General features: G+C 34.9%; 1 protein-coding gene across 4 annotated transcripts in view; it reads right to left on the bottom strand.

Moving 5' to 3' along the window:
• Nucleotides 1–19,446, bottom strand: part of PTPDC1 (protein tyrosine phosphatase domain containing 1) — a 102,232-nt gene that overhangs the window by 7,220 nt on the left and 75,566 nt on the right. For 3 of the 4 annotated variants that reach the window (XM_087887813.1, XM_034437617.3, XM_087887814.1), the window contains 6 exons: nt 10,294–10,377; nt 4,535–4,706; nt 3,688–3,768; nt 3,378–3,496; nt 2,504–2,641; nt 111–1,261 (listed from right to left, as the gene is read on the bottom strand). In XM_087887813.1, coding sequence (XP_087743939.1) covers nt 111–1,261; nt 2,504–2,641; nt 3,378–3,496; nt 3,688–3,768; nt 4,535–4,706; nt 10,294–10,369 — 1,737 coding nt within the window. In that variant the 5' untranslated portion in view covers nt 10,370–10,377. Of the gene's footprint in view, nt 1–110; nt 1,262–2,503; nt 2,642–3,377; nt 3,497–3,687; nt 3,769–4,534; nt 4,707–5,077; nt 5,435–10,293; nt 10,378–19,446 lie in introns of those variants that run through there. The other variant, XM_034437571.3, reaches the window with a different exon arrangement.

A 19,446-nucleotide genomic window follows, 5' to 3' on the forward strand; every position in this document is an offset into this window, starting at 1 on the left:
TCATCACTTAAAGCTTAGGAAATAGAAAATATCAACTGCTCCTAACCAGGGACACTCTTTTTATGTTTACTTAATATACACATCACTGACAATATTACAAAATGAAATACCTGCCACATTTCTACTTTAGACTTCACTTCTTCTGCTTCCATAAATTCATTCAGACCTGCCAGAGCTTTGGCTGCCAAAATTCTTCGTGCTTCTTGAGTTAATTCTGATTGCACAATGATATGAGGGATTGTTTCCGAAAGATCATAGATCTCATTTTCTGCTTTAGAAGAGTCTGAATCTTCAGATATTCGTCTACCATAAATGTCCTTTTTCACAAAATTATAGTTCAATGCTTTTAGTTCCTCATCTTCATCTTCCTCCTCCTCGTCGTCCTCTTTTTCTTTCTGATGACATGCAAGGCCTGAAGAAATGGTTTTACTACGCAGTACTCTTTTTGTATGTCTAGATCTATGGCAGGCAGAAGAGTCATCTTCATTTTTTCCTGGATTAAATTTTCCCTGAGTTGAGAAAGTAAATGTGTTACGAATTAAGACTTCTTGGTTTAGCTCAATGTGAAGAGCCTGGCAGTGGTCCTCCTTGCTTGGCGGGTTAGATTTGTTGCAGAGTGGCACTTGTACAGGCACTGACCATAGAGTTTCTCCTTGCTCAGCGATAAATGCAGCTTTTCTTAAATCTGATTCACTATAGCTAAGGCGCCTTTTGGAACGGCTAAGAGACAAAAAGTAATCAGCTGTCCTCGATTTGCAAAGAGGATCACAATCGTGTTCCCTGGGATGAAGAGGATTTGACCCTGAGAGAGAGAATGGCTCTGAAGTACTACTGTCTTGTCTTGTCAACTCCTTATCAAGTTCCGTAGAAGCTAACTGAGAAACAGTCTCCTCAATTTCAGCTGACAGGTCTGGTATATCTATTAATTCTTCCTCTATTACCTGCCGGTTTTCAACCAAATCCAAGAGCAATTTGCAAACAAGATGGATAAGTTTTGGCACATGCTTGAGATTTCTGCTTTCATATCCATGCAACAAATGCCGCTGCCTGATCAAGTACTGGGAAAGAGTCACTGCATGTGCTTTGGGCTCACAGGTGGCAAAAACATTTCTGAGTGGAATTAAGAACTGTGAAAACTCCCTTACACATAACAACTGTCCTCTAGTCTGAATAGAATTAGGCCTTTTTGCTCTTACAAAAAGGATTGCTTGGTCTGCCGTCATTCTTGTTGCAAAAACCAAGTAACAAGCTATTAAGACACCTGGAAAGTGACACATAAAAATAGATTAATCACCAAGTTCAGGTAAAGTCTAAAATAAAACAACAATAAACTCAGACAACAACACATGGATGCTCTTTACATCACAGCAGACATCTATCAGTATATAAATTCCCATCAATTGTAAAACTTAAATTACACACTTTCTCTCTGTATTTCTCTTTCTCTAAGTGTGGGTTTGTGTATACTGGCTATACACATACACACACACCTACTTAAAATACTTTTAAAATTAAACACGAACCTTATATATACAAACATTATATATTGAAACTTATACATTAAACCAGCTGATTTTATGAACAAATTGCACACAAAATCAGAGATCACAGATGGGAAAAGAGTTTTAAAGCATAGAATTTTATTTGCTGAGAAAACAAGGTCAAAGAAGGCTACATTACGCTTTCCTGCAAATGTTTTCTCTGCTTTAGAAGTGGAGGTAAGAAAATTCTTAAAAATAAATAGCCAAACAAGTATTTCCAAATGGTAGGTATCCAGATAGAGAGAGAGAGAAGGCATTCATAGTTTACATTTCTATTTAAGGGCATTAAAGAATTCCTATTCCTTTGAATAATAGTTTTGAAATAACTAAATTCTGTATTCCAAAGTTCTGTTTTCTTTTGAAATACAGTTGAAAACTAAGATTTCTTTAAATTTGTATAGATGCTCTTATAATTAATTCTCAATTTCTTCTTTAAACTCAAAAAGCACTTTAGAGGCATGGGCCACTTTCAAAGAAAAATTCCAAGAAATGCCAGCAAGCAAATACAGGTAATCCACAATTGAGCCCAAAATTTCCATTGCTAAGCAAGACAGTTAAGTGAGTTTTGCCTCATTTTATAACCTTTCTTGCCACAGTTGTTAAATGAATATTTGCAATTGTTAAGTTATAACATGGTTGTTAAGTGAATCTGGTTCCCCGTGTGCTTGTCAGAAGGTCAGCAAAGGTGACCATATGATCCTGGAACACTGCAACCATCATAAACACATGCTAGTTGCCAAGTATCTGAATTTTGATCACATGACCATGGGGATACTGCAATGGTCGTGTGAAAAATGGTCATAAGTCAATTTTCAGTGCCATCATAACTTTAAACAGTGAATAAATAAATAGTTGTAAGTTGAGGACTACCTGTAGTTTGCGCAGACTTTGCAATGCATACCGTACAAAGCTGAATTTTAGAAAAAAACGTTTTAATTAAACTAGTTGTTTCATATTTGTACCTGTTCTGCCAAGTCCCGCATGACAATGAATAGCTACTCGCCCTTCCTGTAAGGCAAAAGTCATCACTTTGACCATATCGAGGATAGTAGTGAGAGAAGCTACACCATAGTCCTTCCATCCAAAGTTATAAAAATAAACTAGAAAAAATATTTAGAACATTATAATTAGAAGACCAAACAGTGCACCCACAAATATATCCTAATGACATTCCTAAGATCTGCAGTAGAAGAGAATGGATTATGTTTCCATATTGTGGAATGTTTTTTATTTAAATTTAAATTTTCCAATCTTACACTCCAAATTCAGCAGGATTTTTCCTTTAAAAACTGGTTTATACAATGATGGGGGAATGTATTAGTCTCTCTCTGTGTACAGTATGTATGTACATGCACTTAGATAGTATATAAAAATACACGCTCAGTATTCCTAAATTAATTACATCCTTTTCAAAATAGTCAAACACAGCTATTTGTTTGGACAGTGTGGAAAACTCTTTTTGTGAAAGAGATGCTAATTAAGTAGATATATATGTATCTGTAACACATACACACAATTACTGCTAGTGAATATATGCCTATTGTCCTGTGTAATCTGTGTTAATGTTTTGGTGAATAATTGCTAGTACTGTTACAGATATTGCCAGGTGCAACTTTCATAATTTAGCTATCAGTTCCATGGATGCTTTAGTCATTTATGATAGCCGCCCTCTCTTTTTCTACATCCTCATTAGTTGTATGTTATTGTATGTTATTTTTTCGTCAATAAACATTCCTCAACTCGCTGCTTTTAACCTTAGAAGTAGGTGGTAGAAACAGCCTGCAAGCAACGCACTTTATAATTAACCAGGAACAGCAGCAGCAGGAGCAAACTTACTTCCCGCCTCCATGAAGGCTTCAGGAAGATAGGTGAAACCACTCTCTTGTTCCAGTGGATTCCCACAGCTAGCATGTTCCCCGGGACGCTGGAGGTTAATTACTGTTTTTATATCACATCTTAAGCAAAGAAAAAGATGATGCATTATTGACGATGCGTCTTCAGAGTCTTTTCCAAAAGCATCCCATGTTATTATTATTTCAGAATAAATTGCTACAAATGATCTGAGAAATGCAGGGAAGGGGGGAGGTGGGGAAGATGAGCTTCGGTCTCATAAGAACTTTAGTAATTTGTTACCAATTTCTTTTACCTTTGGAACTGTTCAATAATATTATATTTTCCAATAAGATCTGTGGAGGGTCGAGACATAGCCAGTATGTTATCTGTTACCCTGAAGAGAAGACGGAAGAAGACATAAAAAATAGGAGTAAAAGTATGTCTCAGGCATCTCTCATGTTTAATTATTTTAGCAAATTAATCATAATGTTTTATATGCTGTGCTTTCAAATGGTGAAATGCTTTTGATCTTTGTTTAATAAAATACTTATATAACAGAGTGCTAATAAGATGTCAAGATATGGTGATAATAAAAACACAGCTAACACCGTGTATCTATGGTTTATCTATGTATATAACATTTTTTTCTTCAGAGTGATCTTTTAAAAAGTTTAAAAAACGATCCCACACATCTTGACAATGCTTTCATTATATTCAGTTGGTTTTTTTAATTTAACATTTCAGTTCAATTACATGATCAATACATTTGAATCTTAGTTACATTTAAGTCTGTAATAAAGATATCCATAATGAAATCCATGTTTCAGATGAAAACATATTGGATTAAGTTGAATTTAGTTTCTGTTAACATCAGTAGAATGCAATCCGTATGATTAATGCCTAGATGAAAACAATTGACCTTTGTTTGAATCCAACCAACAGTTTTAGCATATAAATGTTTCAAGCATTAAGCTCATGGACACACATTTCTGAAACACTTCTTGCCTAAATCTTTATCAAACTGTTTTCTTTCACTGAATGTATAATCTAATACTAAGCATATTTTTTTGAAATCAGTTCAACAGAGTTACGAACTGCTTTATAAGATATTTAAAAGTAACATTTTTGGAAACGTATCATGAATGAATGCTGTATATTACCAGGAGGAATATAATCCTTTAACAGCCTGTTCTTGTTCACTCCACCGAGCTGGGTTTTCATATTTGCAAGCACGGCCACCACACGCCATAGAACACTGCATATGACCAGGGATAACATGACGAAGGCGTTCTCCAACTTTTGTATATTTTGCAGTTGGACGTCTAGATCTTCCTGTAATCCAATGGCAAGACAAAATAAAACTTTCCAACAAAAATCAATTCTGAAAAACAAAGATAAAAAGGTAAACTAAATCCCCCCCCCCCCCCCCCAAAAAAAACATTTGCAAAGAAATAAGACTTTTCTTTCTTAATGTCTGTATATGTAATATTTCCTTAATAGGGGAAGGATCATCTCATGATCTAGAAACATTTAATAACAGCTGTTATCTTTGTTCACATTATAAACAAACTCATAAAAACAGTAAGCTTAAAAGTGATACAGTACTATTTTATTAATTAAGTGATGTGATCAACTTAAAATGCTTAGTTATAAAAGAAGATTAGAATTAATATATTAGAATGATAAAAATGCCAATACTTTACTTCTTCTTTCATGGAAAGCAGCATTTAGCTCTTCAGGGCTTACAGAGGAAATAGCCACCATAACCCTGTGTGTAGAAGTCGAGAGGACCTCTACAACTGAGCTCCGTCGCCTCTGAAGCACTCGGAGGAGAGGATCAGAAGAAGAATGTCTCCGGCCCTGAAAAAACTTGCTAAAAATATTCACTGCCAAGCGCCTCCTGGGTGACCCTTGCATGATCACCCACTATTTGCGGCAGTTAAGATATGCTAGAGGATGAAGCTGAATGAGAAAGCTCACTTGCTCAGTACTGAACTTATACAGAGGCACGCATCTTTCTGTAAGATCTAACAGCCATTCAGAATAGGCTGCTGTCTCCATAGAAACTAACAATGAACTCACTGATGGCAGCTACGCCTTTTGGCAACCAAATTCTATATACGTTGATTTTTTATTTTTTTGCAGAACAAATTTTTCTACTACGAGGATTAGAATCGCTCGAAGCAGGTAATTCTGAAATGGATCAGAAATTCTGAAATTATTTCCTATGAACAGAAATGAATCCCGGAACTTGAAGAACTGAATTTAGCATCACAAGGTATAGTCTATTCTTCAGAAGACCCTTAGAACTTTGCATCATTCAAGTAATCTCAAATTAATAAAGATGTAAATATAGGCAAAAGCAACTTAGTTATGACTGTAAAATGAAAAGCAGAAACATTTATAACTGAACTAACTTTCCCCTTCCCAAATTGTGTCATCTCATTTTGTAAGCAAAGCAATTCTCATACATCTTGCTTTTAGCACTAGCATTAAGAGTTTACAAAGACAGAGTAGGGTTTGAAAGACTATCCAGTCTATTATTCACATACATTTAATCAGCAGTAATAAAATGCAATACACAAGCAATATTATTGCTTATCTTATGAAATACATAAGAGAATAAATTATTGCTGGTTGATGGAGCACCAAACTAAACAAAGTAATTCTGTCAATATCTGGAAGCACTTAATACCAAAAAGAATTCCTAGCTTTTGTTTCTAGGTTACATAGACCACCATGCAAAAAAACTTACAACTAAAATGCGCTGTTTAAAATTATACACTTCATGGAATAATAGTCCTATGATTTTACTTCAATTTCTGTCTATATTCTTCTGAAGAAACTGATGTTTTAAGTATAACTCAATGACAAATATTACATACTACCCAAGTTTTAAAATGTGAAACTATATCACAGCTTTTTCTAGAAATGTAGTCACACCGTCAACCAGAAATTGAGCGTTGATTTTTTTCTTTATCTAAAACCTGGTCCATAAGTTAAACAGTACCCTAAATAATGTACTCCTGTCAGAGCATCAATGTGGAGGAAACTGTTAAGAATCAGAACGAATATTCTGAAATTCAATCTTTACAAGGTCCTCCATATACAACATTTCAACATTTTTAAAGTAACGAACTAGGTAAGTAAGACTTTAGGTCTATCAGATATTATATCTGCCCCACTTACCAACTGCAATGAATCTACTCAATAAGCACATTTAATGCATTTAGGTACAAAATATTAAGGGATGGAAAGTTGTGATTCGCCTTTATAGACAAGGATTTTAAAGGTTCAGAATCTTTGGGATGTTAATTCACAAATGTCTATGTCTATGATGGCAAACCTATGACACACATGGCACGAGCCATCGCCCTTGCTCTTCCGGGTTCTGGCGCGCTGGTCAGCTGGTCTTCATAAGCACAGGAGCGCCAGAAACCAGAAGAGCAGCTGCCTGGTGCTCATGCGCATACCTGGAAGATGATCTTTTTGTTTCAGGCACACGCATGCGCACTGGCCACCTGGTCTTCCAGTTTGTCACGCATGCACATGTGAAGACCAGATGGCCAGGGCACATGCGTGTGCCAGAAACCAGAAGATCATCTTCCTGGTGCGTGCATGCACACCAGGCGGGTGCTCTTCTGGTTTCTGGAACTCCCACATGCATGAAGCCCAGCTGGCCGGCGTGCCGGAACCCAGAAGAACAACGGGAAATGGCTCACATGCCCAGAGAGATGGCCATTTCCGGCACACGTGCCTTAGGTTTGCCATCACAGGCCAGTGGTCTTCGTGCACGCATTCCTTCCAGAAACCGGAAGACCAGGTAGCCGGTGCACATGTGTGTGCCAGAAACCGGAAGAACATCTTCCCGGAGCGCGCATGCACACCGGGCAGTTGCTAATCTGGTTTCTGGTACGCACTCTCCCATTTCAGCACTCAGTGCCGAAAAGGTTCTCCAACACTGGTCTATGTTGAACAGGCATTATGGAACCGCTGTGTTAGAATCATGGCATTATTCACAATTGTAGTGGCAGAACTGGGTTGAACTCATAGGGTAAAAATCTCAAAGCTCCCTTTGTAGGACTCCTTGGGTTCTGCATGCTCTATTTCTGCCTCCTGACTTAGTGAAGTGGTTTGGTAGTTCTCACCTCCACTATCTATCTCCTTGGTGGGTGGGCAGGTACTTTTTCCTGTCATCCTCCCTCCCAATCCTGCAGTGTAAGACACAAAGGACTCACAAAGCATCTATATAAGTAAATGACAAAAATGAAGTCAAAAGGAAAAAAGGAAAAATAAATTCTATAGTACTGCCTCCTAGCCTTATTCACTGAAACATATGGCAAAGGAAATTAGCCTACTCCTTTAGAAGACAAATCAATCTCTCAAGGTATAAATAGAATCAAGCTTTATTTTTTAAAAAAAGTAAAATGTAAATGTAAAAAAATCCCTTCTTGGGTTTCAGCAGTCATGTAAAATATTCAGTGGCAAAATAGATAAAAATATACCATAGAGTTGTTCTAATTGTAGACTGCAGCTTAAAAGGACTTTCCATAGAAAACTATAAAATGCAATAGAAGACTCGGGGCAGATACAGGATAACTTTGGTTTGCTCCTAATTTATAGGGACTCTGCTACGAAGAGGTTCCAAATTGTATAAGAGCACAAGTTATTGAGGGTGTACAGAAAACATAAATATCAGAGGCAGTAATGCTTAAAGAACAATTTAAGTGCATTAGACATACTGTAACACAACAGTTACATTATTTCTTATTCCTCTAAAAAATAGACTAGCCTGGAATCAGATTGCCACTTAAACATTACAGACACTATTTGGAGTTTTTATATCAGACAACAAAATGTCTTGGATCAGATATTAACATAATGTTTGTAATGCTCCATAAATAAGCAGTTCACATCAAAAGCTACAGAACCTATTAGTTCATGTTGGTAGGAATCAAAATTATTAAAAATATTGAGATAAGGACCAGATCAGCTAAGTCATAAATCTTGTAACCCTTTCGAGTCTATGACACCACCATGCTAACCTGGCAATTTTTATAGTGCCATATGACTTTGTTATTAATACCACTTATAAATTCACATCTTCACTCCCATTTCATTTTGTTTCATTTAGTATTTGTAATGAATACAATATGACTTTCAGCTGGCAAAAATGTTATTCATATTATGCATCAAACCTATTAATTTAATCCATAACCAAAAATAAAAGGTGTCGTTTTCACGCATACAATAACATTCCACAAAATTACCAAGTGTGAGTTAGGTAATAATTTTAATGAGATAGCAATTACTGGTCATTTTTTCTGGAAAGAATATGAAGCAATAAACCTAAACAAGCAGAATAATTTATTAACCTTTATGAGACAAGTTGCATTTAGATGTTATCTTCCTGGATATCTACAGAATATGTTCATGCAATACATTTTTTATTTGCATAATGTTCAATTTAACATTCTTGATTATGCAAAGAAGGAATGTATTGCATGAAATAAATAATAAACCTGAAATTGCTACTATATTTGGACTAGCAAAAAAACAAATTTGGTTTAAATGAATTTTAAAATCATGATTATTTTGTTAAACTAATCTTGAGACAAGAGAACACGTATAAGTGCAGATTATCCTTAGTTCTCCAATTTAATTTTTAGCTGTCATAGGAAATTTGTATGAACACAAAGAGATTATATTACTTGTAAAAATGTTCAATGATCTTAAAAGCTTCTGCCAAAGAGATGAATCAGAATTACAAATCGTAACAATGAATATTTGTTCTCCTCTGTTGTCATTATTAACCTTTTAATACATAGAATTATTTCACTATTCCTTCTGACGCAGTTGCTCATTTTCCAACCTGATATCAAGGTTGAAAATATATAAAGCAAAAAAACAACAAGCTAAATAGCTAAGAAATTTATTAGGAAAACTGTCATGTTATCACATTGGGTTTTGTTTTTGTTTTTGTTAAAATCTACAGTAAAATGTTTTTTAAGTATCAATAAAGATAAACATTTGTGTTGCAATAAGTGAAGAAAATTTTTGCTTTCTCACATATTACTCAAATAATAACTTTTTAATACTCAGAAAACAGACTGATTAAGTAAGTTGAACAGAACATTGTGAAATTGGGAGAAGTGAAAGATATGCACATGAGATATTTGCCAAACAGTTGATAACATTCAAATTGGGTAAGAAAGTTGTAAAATTATGGCCATTCCCTACTCCATTTCCATTGTCAAGTTTGGATCATCTACAAGAGCTGTGGTTCTTCAGTTGTCCTTTGTTTTACCCAATGAAGGAAGGCATGAGGCAGTTTAACCAGTTTCATTTAGGGCAAATTAGTGAGACCTAGCTCCCTGTCTTGTCCACATAATCAGTTTTATCCATGCAAGACAAAGCAGAGAGCCAGTACGCCGAGCTTCATTCAGAATGAATACTGGCAGCCTACATATAATGAAACAGTTTATTCATCTTGTAGGGAATTTTTTTTTCAGGAAGAGGAAAAATAGGAATTATGATTTGCAATACCTTCATAGAAAACTGAAGGTAAAAAATGACAGGAGTTGTATTATATAAGCTGTTATATGCTTAGAAATAATACTTCCACTATAGACTTGTCACTTGACTCCTTTACTTTCCTCCACTGAATCCTAAAACAAAAGTGAAAGGTTGTAGCAATTTTGGCACAGATTAGTAGTGACCAATTATTCATAAAATCTGTTCATGTTTTTTATTTGATTCTTTACCTGAATCCTATTTCAACTGATGGAACTATAAAATCTACTTGAAACAATCTGCTTCAGCTCTGCATTCAGAGTTTAGATAAATTAAATAGCTCATCCCTATTATTATCCAGTACTGGTCCTATCCACTAAATGTCATCTACTAAAAAAGTAATTACCTGTATTCATGGTTGTGCTGCTGATTATCAGAGAACAGTAAGGTGCCTCATTTTGCAATAAGACTCCAGCAGCCATGGCAGTACCTGTAGGAACAAAATTTTAACAATAAGCATGTGTTTTTCTATGAATGTGCATGTCTGTGTCAGCCCTACAGATCAGATTCAACTGATCTGGATTTTCAGTCAAATATATTTAAGCAGCTTGTAAGTGTTTTAACTGCTGACATGCCTTTTCTTTAGAGTTTAGTGTTAAAAATGTTACACTATCTATATTACTAAATAACATGAAAGCCTTGATTGACCAATGGGATATAAGAAAAATAAATGGTAAATAAGATTAACAAATAAAATAAAATTAACAGAATTGTATGAGAATTCTGAGAAAGAGAAAGAATGCAATAGATCCAATTGAAGGAAGTCTCATCTTGTGGAATGGTGTTGATGGACATGTATACGCCAGGAAATGAAGGTATAGCTTTAATTATGAATGAAAGAATAAAATTAAAGTTTGAAAAAAATAAAAGAAAGAATCCAGTGATAGTTACATTTATAGTGAAAATGATGATAATGTAAGAACTAAAGATGAGTTCTGGAATAAATTGTAATGCTTTGATAAATCTAATTCAGAGAAAACTATTATTCTGCTAGAAGATATGAACGCAGTACTAAAAAAATATGTGCATTAAAACAAGGACAGAAAGGGTCAAGAATGAATGGATTCTGAATGAATAGGAAGTGAATACAAAAATGGGCTTCCAGGGGAAGAAAAGAAAACCGAAAACCCCTCTGTAAAAGTGGACCACAAGAAAGAATGAAGAACAGGTGAGCAAACCAGCTCTTTGGAATCTCTCCAGACAAGGAGAAGATGGGAAAAAAACCACCTGTGTTCTGGATGCAAATCATAATCATGTGACTATGGGTTTTGCAACCATTGTAAATGCAAGCCAGTTACCAAGCACCCAAATGGCGATCACATGATCATGGAACTTCCTAAACTGGTTGTAACCACCACCTGTTCAGCACTGTCGTAACTTTGAATGTTTACTGAAAAAACAGCATTAATGCAGATAATGACTATCTGTACTTCTAAGCTATTAGAAACTTTCAGAACAATAAGTTTGAAAATGCTGGGTGAGTTCAATCTTGAACAACAAATTACTTATTTTTATCTCAACTTTGTTATTTTTATAAATAACTCAAAGCACCAAATACACATAATACACCTTCCTCCTCATTTTCCCCACAACAATTCAGTGAGGAGAATTGTGCTGAGAAGCCCAAAGCTATACAGATGGCCTTCGTGCCTAAGGCAGGACTGGAGCTCATAGACTCTAGATCAGTGTTTCCCAAAGTGTGGTACGCGTACCCCCAGGGGTACGGGAAGAGTTTGGTGGGGGTACGCGTTGCACCGGAGTTTGGTGGGGATCACGTGGGAATATCCACTGCATATTAAAGCATATGTTTTTTATGAGGGGTACTCAGCGTTACGAAAATTATAGAAGGGGTACACATATGTCAAAAGTTTGGGAAACACTGCTCTAGATCATAAACCAAACTAACTTGCTTACTTCAGGCAACCCTTTATGGACTTCCTGCTGATATGAGGGCAGAAAATATGTTCTATGTATTTGTTTATATCAGAGATGAAATATGAAATTTAAAAAAATAACTGTCTGTAACCTTTGAGGGGGTGGAGAGTTACTATATATTTGTTTAGTGAAAGTTGGAAGTCACTTCCTTATTTTTCTTTCACTTTTTATTCATTCTCCTCTTTTCTCTCTTCTTTTAGTTTGTATTCAGTGTTACTTTAATAATCAAAATTGACACACAGACACAGAGTCATTACTGAATGAATGAGATTTGAATTGTAAAACAAATATATGAAAGAAAAGTCAGTGAATCAGAAGAAATCATGATTGAACCGAGTTGAAGATACTTTAGTCTAAGAGAAGTGAGCATTTTAAAGAATAAAAGCAATATATGAAGCAGTGTATGAATATGGAAACAGTGAGAAGGCTGGTTTACAAGGATAGAAAGGCATACAGAAACATAGTGAATAATGTTATAGTGAATAATAAAAGGAAAAAGAATAGTATTTTTTATATACTTTCATTTTCCTGCAGAACAAGGAACCCACAGTAGGGGAGAAGAAAAAAACCCTGGTATGTCTCAATTTCTTTAAATAATAGATGTAACTGTGCTAATTCTTTACCTGCTCCCAGATTTAGATGCAACACCTATAATTTCACCAAAGTCACTGATATATTGCAGTTTTTAATGTGACAGAGAATGGAAATCATTAAATGCACAAAAAGCAATCATATTAATTGTACTTTTCAGCAACTGTACCAGTCAAGAATCACATCTGTACTTTAGTCTATAAATACAGTTCAAGACTTATTTAAATAATATATTTACCAGGGTGGATAAAAATCAATGATTTTTTTTAAAAAATAAAAAAAAAATCAGATTTTTTTGATTTAAATCGGATTTTTTTTATTTTTATCGAATTTATTTTAATAAAAAACTTTTGGGGTAAAAATCTATCGTAAGATAGTTTTCTATTTAAGATACATAAATAATTTAGTTTATTCAGCATGAAATGGAGCTTAGTTATGTAGCATGAGGCTGTATATTCTGCAACACTGGGACTATCGGTGAGTCAACAGTGGGTGAAAGGAGTAGCAGAGATGACAGTTGCTTTTTAAAAATTATGATTTAAATCGAGTTGATTTAAATCAAGCCTTTTTACTAGCGATTTAAATCATGATTTAAATTGTGATTTAAATCAACTCAATTTAAATCAAATCCACCCTGATATTTACAGAATTGATCTGTTTCTTTAAAACACATTTCTTCTTTGGATTATAGAACATAATAAAGAAATCCAAGATTTTAGTATATCTTTTGATTTTCTCAAACACGAAATTAGATGTAAAGATTCTTTGGCATCCTATATGAACCTGGAAGCTCTAATTCAAATAAGAAATGCCTACAAGATTATTTCAGTTCAGGTTCAGGTCCACATTGGACTGTTTCAATCTGTCTTTTAATTAAAAATATTTCATTTCAAAATGTGTCTACATACCAAAAAAATCATTTCATTATATGGGTACCACCAGCATTTTTTTTAACTTCCTAGGTTTTATGTTGTCATGAATACTAGTTAAGTTTCATTTCTTCTGGATGTATTTAATCCAATTTTAAATCCATCACATTTTATTTGGCAAATTCTATAAACTAATTATGTGTTAAGTAAAAACTAGACAGTTTTGCTTGGCTTGAATTTATAGCTATTTGGTTTGTTTGTTTCTTTGATTAGTACATTTCATCATTTGAGGAAAGGAGATTTTTCTGTTCCTTTTTTCTATCTAGAGCACCATTTCATTGAGTTCATTGTAATGTTAGAGTGCTGTAATAGTCTTTATTGTTATATTAGCTTTTAACTGAAGCAAGTGCTATCAATTCATATATAGTTCTTAATAAAACGATTTATCTAAGCCAAAGGAGCTTGAGGCTTTTATGAATTTATGCATCTAAATTAAATTGGGGTAGGCAATAGTAGTTCATGGTGGTCCTTTTCTTATTTTTTTTAAGGCATTTACTTCAAAGTCCAGAGTGGGTTTTCTCTCTTTAACTCTGTTTTAGTACTGATGAGGTCTCCAATTGACTGAATGCACGACATTCAGTTTATATAGTGTAAAGTATTACAAAACATCAATAAATTGCTAATGGATTGATTCAAAGGGTACCAAGCTAGAACAAGCATTGGAACTGAAACCTCACTATTCATGTAATATTCAATAAACCAACTTCAATATGTATTTTGATTGCCAGAGTAACTTTTAATAAAGTGATATTTTATGTTTGCTCTCTAATGTGATCATTAGTTCTTTACTGTATAATAGTAGCTTTATATATTTTATGTGGAAAGAAAGAATATATATTTATATTCTTACTTCTTCGTAGGATTTATGTGTGTTTTTCCTCTAGCCAGGTTTTTCCTACGTAACCAAGGTTTTTCTGCAGCCCTAGCTCAGTAGAATCACATCCACTCGATTCTGGGCTTTTTTCTTTTCTGGCAACCAGCAAGTTCCAGTTGCCAGGTGAGAGACTTATATAGATCTATTTTCAGCTCGTTTGCTTTCATCAGTAAGCCACACCCACATCTTATGTATCCTCCCTGTAAAGGTATAGTATCTATTTTCTTACTTCTTCGTAGGATTTATGTGTGTTTTTCCTCTAGTCAGGTTTTTCCTACATAACCAAGGTTTTTCTGCAGCCCTAGCTTAGTAGAATCACATCCACTCGATTCTGGGCTTTTTTCTTTTCTGGCAGCCAGCAAGTTCCAGTTGCCAGGTGAGAGATTTATATAGATCTATACCTTTACAGGGAGAAAATAGATACTATACCTTTACTGGGAGGATACATAAGATATGGGTGTGGCGATAGACATCACGATCTCCGGAACGTTTAAAAGTTTAAATTTTTTTATTTCAAAAAATTTTATCTCAAATCACCACTTTCCAGGCTTTATCAGACATTTTGTGTTGTCTGCTGTGAGATTTAAGGGAGACTAAGATAGATCTATTTCGGCCTTATAAGGCCTCTTTATCACTGTCATAATACTAGTAGTTGCTAAATAAGGTCTACTTGTAGCTTTTAAGTTTGAGTTCTACATTCTTTAAAAAAGACTAAGTACAGGCCAAAATGTTATACTGGACATTATTAAAATTTCAAAATATATTCTGGAATATTCTAGATGGCTTTACATATGAATTATAAACAAATTAATTAGAGATTGGTAATATTTCTAGTTGAAGAAGGTTGCATTCGATAATGCAAAGTAGTTAGGGTATTCAGGAGTTACATGATAGTTTTTACTTCTCTTATGTTGATGAGGAACCCACTCATTAATTTTTGGCGAGGGTGAGCTGCATGCATTCTTAACAAAGATAACCATGCCATTCATAATTTAGTCAGTTTCTTACTTTGTATGGAATACTGAACTGTATACCAATCCAATTCCCACTTAATTTTCCAGACTACAGAGAAGGCCTTTATGCTAATAAAATGTGAAAAATGTTAGACTTGTATATTAATGAAATTCTTAGGAAGTTTTCTTTTTCATTATTAAAAACATCTCTTTTCCTTAACAGAGGAAACAGACAATTGCTTAAACTGTATTTTAAATTATAAGCAATACTTATTAGGAAGATGTTCATGTCAACAATTGGTTAATTTTTTTTCAGATTGTTTTTACACAAGAGATGTGGCATGTTGTTTCAGGTTATGTTCCTAATTCTCCTGCAGAGATAATGAAGCCATATGCCTTTGGATCATTAGCTGCTGGCTAATCAGATCAATTACGTTTATCTAGGCAACATGTACCTCTAACTGCTCTCACAGATAAGAAACTCAGGGAGAAGCTTGCCTGATTTTTCCAAACACTATCTTGTTTACACAATTTAAGGAATATTTCATCCCTCTTTATTTATATAATAGTTCTTGTCTCTTTCCTCAAGGTTGTCACCAAAATGATCTGTAATCTTAGAAGCATGACTGAAATGGAAATTTTTCTTCCCCTTATACTGATTGTCATTTCCTAAGAAGATCATGTCTGAAAGATACTAATTGGCAGGATCCAAGTCAACCGAGTTTTTTGTCACGATCTGAGACTGTACTGTACTGTACTTGAGTTTTATGGTCAATACCAGCTAGGAAATATCTATAGGGGGATAAGGCTGTCTTGTTTCTCTTCACCCCTTTAAAAGTGAAGAGAAATTCCCTGTTGTGAATCATTGTTACTGTCTAAAACCCCTTAAAAATAGGGCTTTATGGTCAAGATAGTGCATCTGGTTGTTCTTTGTGTTGGGTCTTCCAGAAGATGATTCATCTCCAGGGCTGCTAGTTGATAATTTTATTCTCTGTTACTTAAAGGATGAATGGAAATGCTCAGTAAAATAATCTATTTGGGACAGCATTGCTTCTAATATGCAGATTAAGTTCAGGAATAATGGTATCTGCACCTAATTTCAGAAGAGTTGAGGTGGCGCAGTGGTTAGAGTGCAGTACTGCAGGCTACTTCAGCTGACTGCTAGCTGCAGTTCGGCAGTTCAGATCTCACCAGCTCAAGGTTGACTCAGTCTTCCACCAATCCGAGGTGGGTAAAATGAGGACCCAGATTGTTGGAGGCAATATGCTGATTCTGTAAACAACTTAGAGAGGGCTGTAAAGGCACTATGAAGTGGTATTTAAATCTAAGTGCTATTGCTTTTGCTAATTTCAAGAAACAGAATCTTTAACACTGTTTGGAGTCAACATTCTGGATAAAAGTGAACATGACAAAGATGAATCCAGAAAGGCTGTTGCTGTTTAAGTTCTTTAAGTCAGTAAAAGACTTGTCTTTTAGAGGAGGATTTGACATACTCTAGAAGGAATCATGACCACCTAAGAGCCAGTTTTGAGCTGAAAGATCCAACTTTATTGCTCAATGTTCTAGCAGCAGTAAGAAGGATATGCCCAACTATGATACTTCACAGTATGATACTTCCTGAGTCATTCTGACCTAGAAAATTAACTTTGCTTTCATTATTTAAATGTGTATCATTTAAATGTATTTAGAGCATAATACTAGCTACACCACACTAGACATGAGACTAACCATAAAGAATCTTCAGAGGTTTTAGGAGACTTTAAAAATATAGAAAAGCTGCTCAAGAATACAAAGAATTGTATTGCTGCATTATTCCAATAGTCCTCAATTTATAACTCCTTCAATTAGGGTTTGCAGTGCCCCACAGTCACATGACCATTATTTATGATGGTTTACTTTCGGTTTCCAACAAAAAACTGGCCCATAGCAATGTATTGTTTGTTGTTGCTAAGTTGTTCACTTAATGACCACCATGGAAAGGATTGTAAAATTGAGCCTGGTCACTTGGTAACCCACTTTATGACCATCATGACTTACAATCGTGACCGCCATGCTCAATTATAGCTATAATTTGAGAACTACCACTATTTCCTCTTTTTTGGGGGGGGAGGGGGACAAATAGTTTTTCTAGCTATGTTCAAGATGCTGGTCTCAACTTTCAACGCTTTAAATAGTTTAAGGTCTGTCCAATTAAGAAATAACATATCTTGTGTTAAATGTGATCATTAAGGCCAACAGAAGAGATCTGTTTTTAAGGCATTCCCATTCACGGAAATCCACCTCTCAGGCAAGCAGGGAAAGTTTTTTTTTCTTGTATTTCTTCTCAGTATGAAACACTCCTTCAGAAACTGTGTGCTACTGTCAACATTTTAGAAAGGAATTACAATACATATAGACTTTTATATTGTAGCAGAATATTGTCCACTGTTTCGGCACAACTAATTCTTTCAATGAATAGTTAGGAAAAAAAAATATATAACCAGTCTGCCTTCCACTGAAGAGCTGAATATTGCATGATTCAAAAGAGGGCTGAGAAAATATCTATAGGCCTCTCACATCTTGGACATAAACTGTTTCAACTCATCTCCTCAGGACGCTGCTATAGGACATAGCATGCCAGAATAATTAGATACAAAGACAGTTCTTTCCCTCATGCCATCACTCTGTTGAATGTCTAATTTCCACAGTATTGTCTCATGTCTAAGAATATTTATCCATGTAGTATGGCTGTATTACCATTATCCTTCTCATCTTTTCTACTACCTTATCCTATTGGTATCTTATATTACCTTGTTGTTTGTATGTATACTGTATTTTTCACTTCATAAGATGCACCTAGGTTTAGAGGAGGAAAACAAGAAAAAAAAATCTGCCTCTGCCTCCCAGCATCCAATCGGTATTCATCTGGATAGTGTCCTTGCAGCAAGCAGCAAACAGCAAACAGCCTGCCTCCTCTGTCAGGGAATGCTGGAGTCTTCGCCTCCGAGCAGCTGCTCGGCGGTTAGATCGGCCTTCCGGAATACCGCCAATCAGCTGTTCCAGGCAGCAGGGATCACTGCCACCGTTCGCCGCTGCTGCCTGTCGCCCATATTCGCTCCATAACATGCACAGACATTTCCACCCACTTTTGAGAGGAAAAAAAGTGCATCTTATGGAGTGAAAAATACAGTATATTACCTTGTTGATTATACACCGGAGACAAATTCCTTGTTGCGTCCAATTCCATTTGGCCAATAAAGTATTCTAAAGTATTCTAATTAACTGTTTCAACAGTGTTTCACAGCTTTAATATCTTTTTAATAGCTCCTGTTTTACATGTATTTAATTTTTGTTTTAAATTGATTTGACTATATGTTTATGAGAAGGCAACACAGCAAAACCTTGATTTGACAGGCTAACATTTAATAGACTTTGAAACTCTGGAGCATATTTCTGGTGGACATCTCACCAATGTAATGAATACGTCTCACGCAATCTAAATAGCTCATGTTGTTAAATTTAGGCTAATTTTAAGACATAAGTGGTGATAAATGATGTCACCATAAATATGAGGTAATTCTCTGCAATGATGTATCTTAATGGACAGTTGGAAGTAATCAACTTCCCCAGTAGTCCATTAAATCAAGACTTCACCATACATATTATTAATAATAAATATAGTATTATGAAAAAAGCACAGGAATATTGTTACTTCATGAAGACATATAATTTCATCCCAATACCGATTCTATAACTTCCTCTTCTCCTGTAAAGTATTATATTTAGAATCATAGTATTAGTATATAAAAAGATTTGCATTGGAAAATTATAGTTTGCTATCCATCTACAGTACTATTCTGCAGATATTATATTATAATGCTTCTATCTTTAGTAAGACTGAGTAATGGGATATATCCAATGATAGAATTTGTTTGCAATAACTGTTTTCTTTTTTCTCAAAAACAATCTTGGTGTTAAGATTATGGGCATCACTTTAACAGATTATTTTACTTACTTTCAATATCCAGCACTATATTCCTTGCACTACTTTTTCATTTGTTATTTTGATTTTTCTAAACACTAGGTTTGGCTCTATTGGCCATACAATCATTAACAGATTTAACATAATTTAAGTAAACGTACATGTAGGAGGTTGCAGAAAAAAAATTAACTCTTGCAAAGTCTAAATCAGTGATGGCTAACCTTTTTGCCATCACGTGCCAGGAGAGGGGGGGTGG

Source organism: Pantherophis guttatus, chromosome 2 (genome assembly GCF_059756535.1).
Source record: "Pantherophis guttatus breed Tessera chromosome 2, ASM5975653v1, whole genome shotgun sequence".
In the NCBI taxonomy this organism is placed as follows: Eukaryota; Metazoa; Chordata; class Lepidosauria; order Squamata; family Colubridae; genus Pantherophis; species Pantherophis guttatus.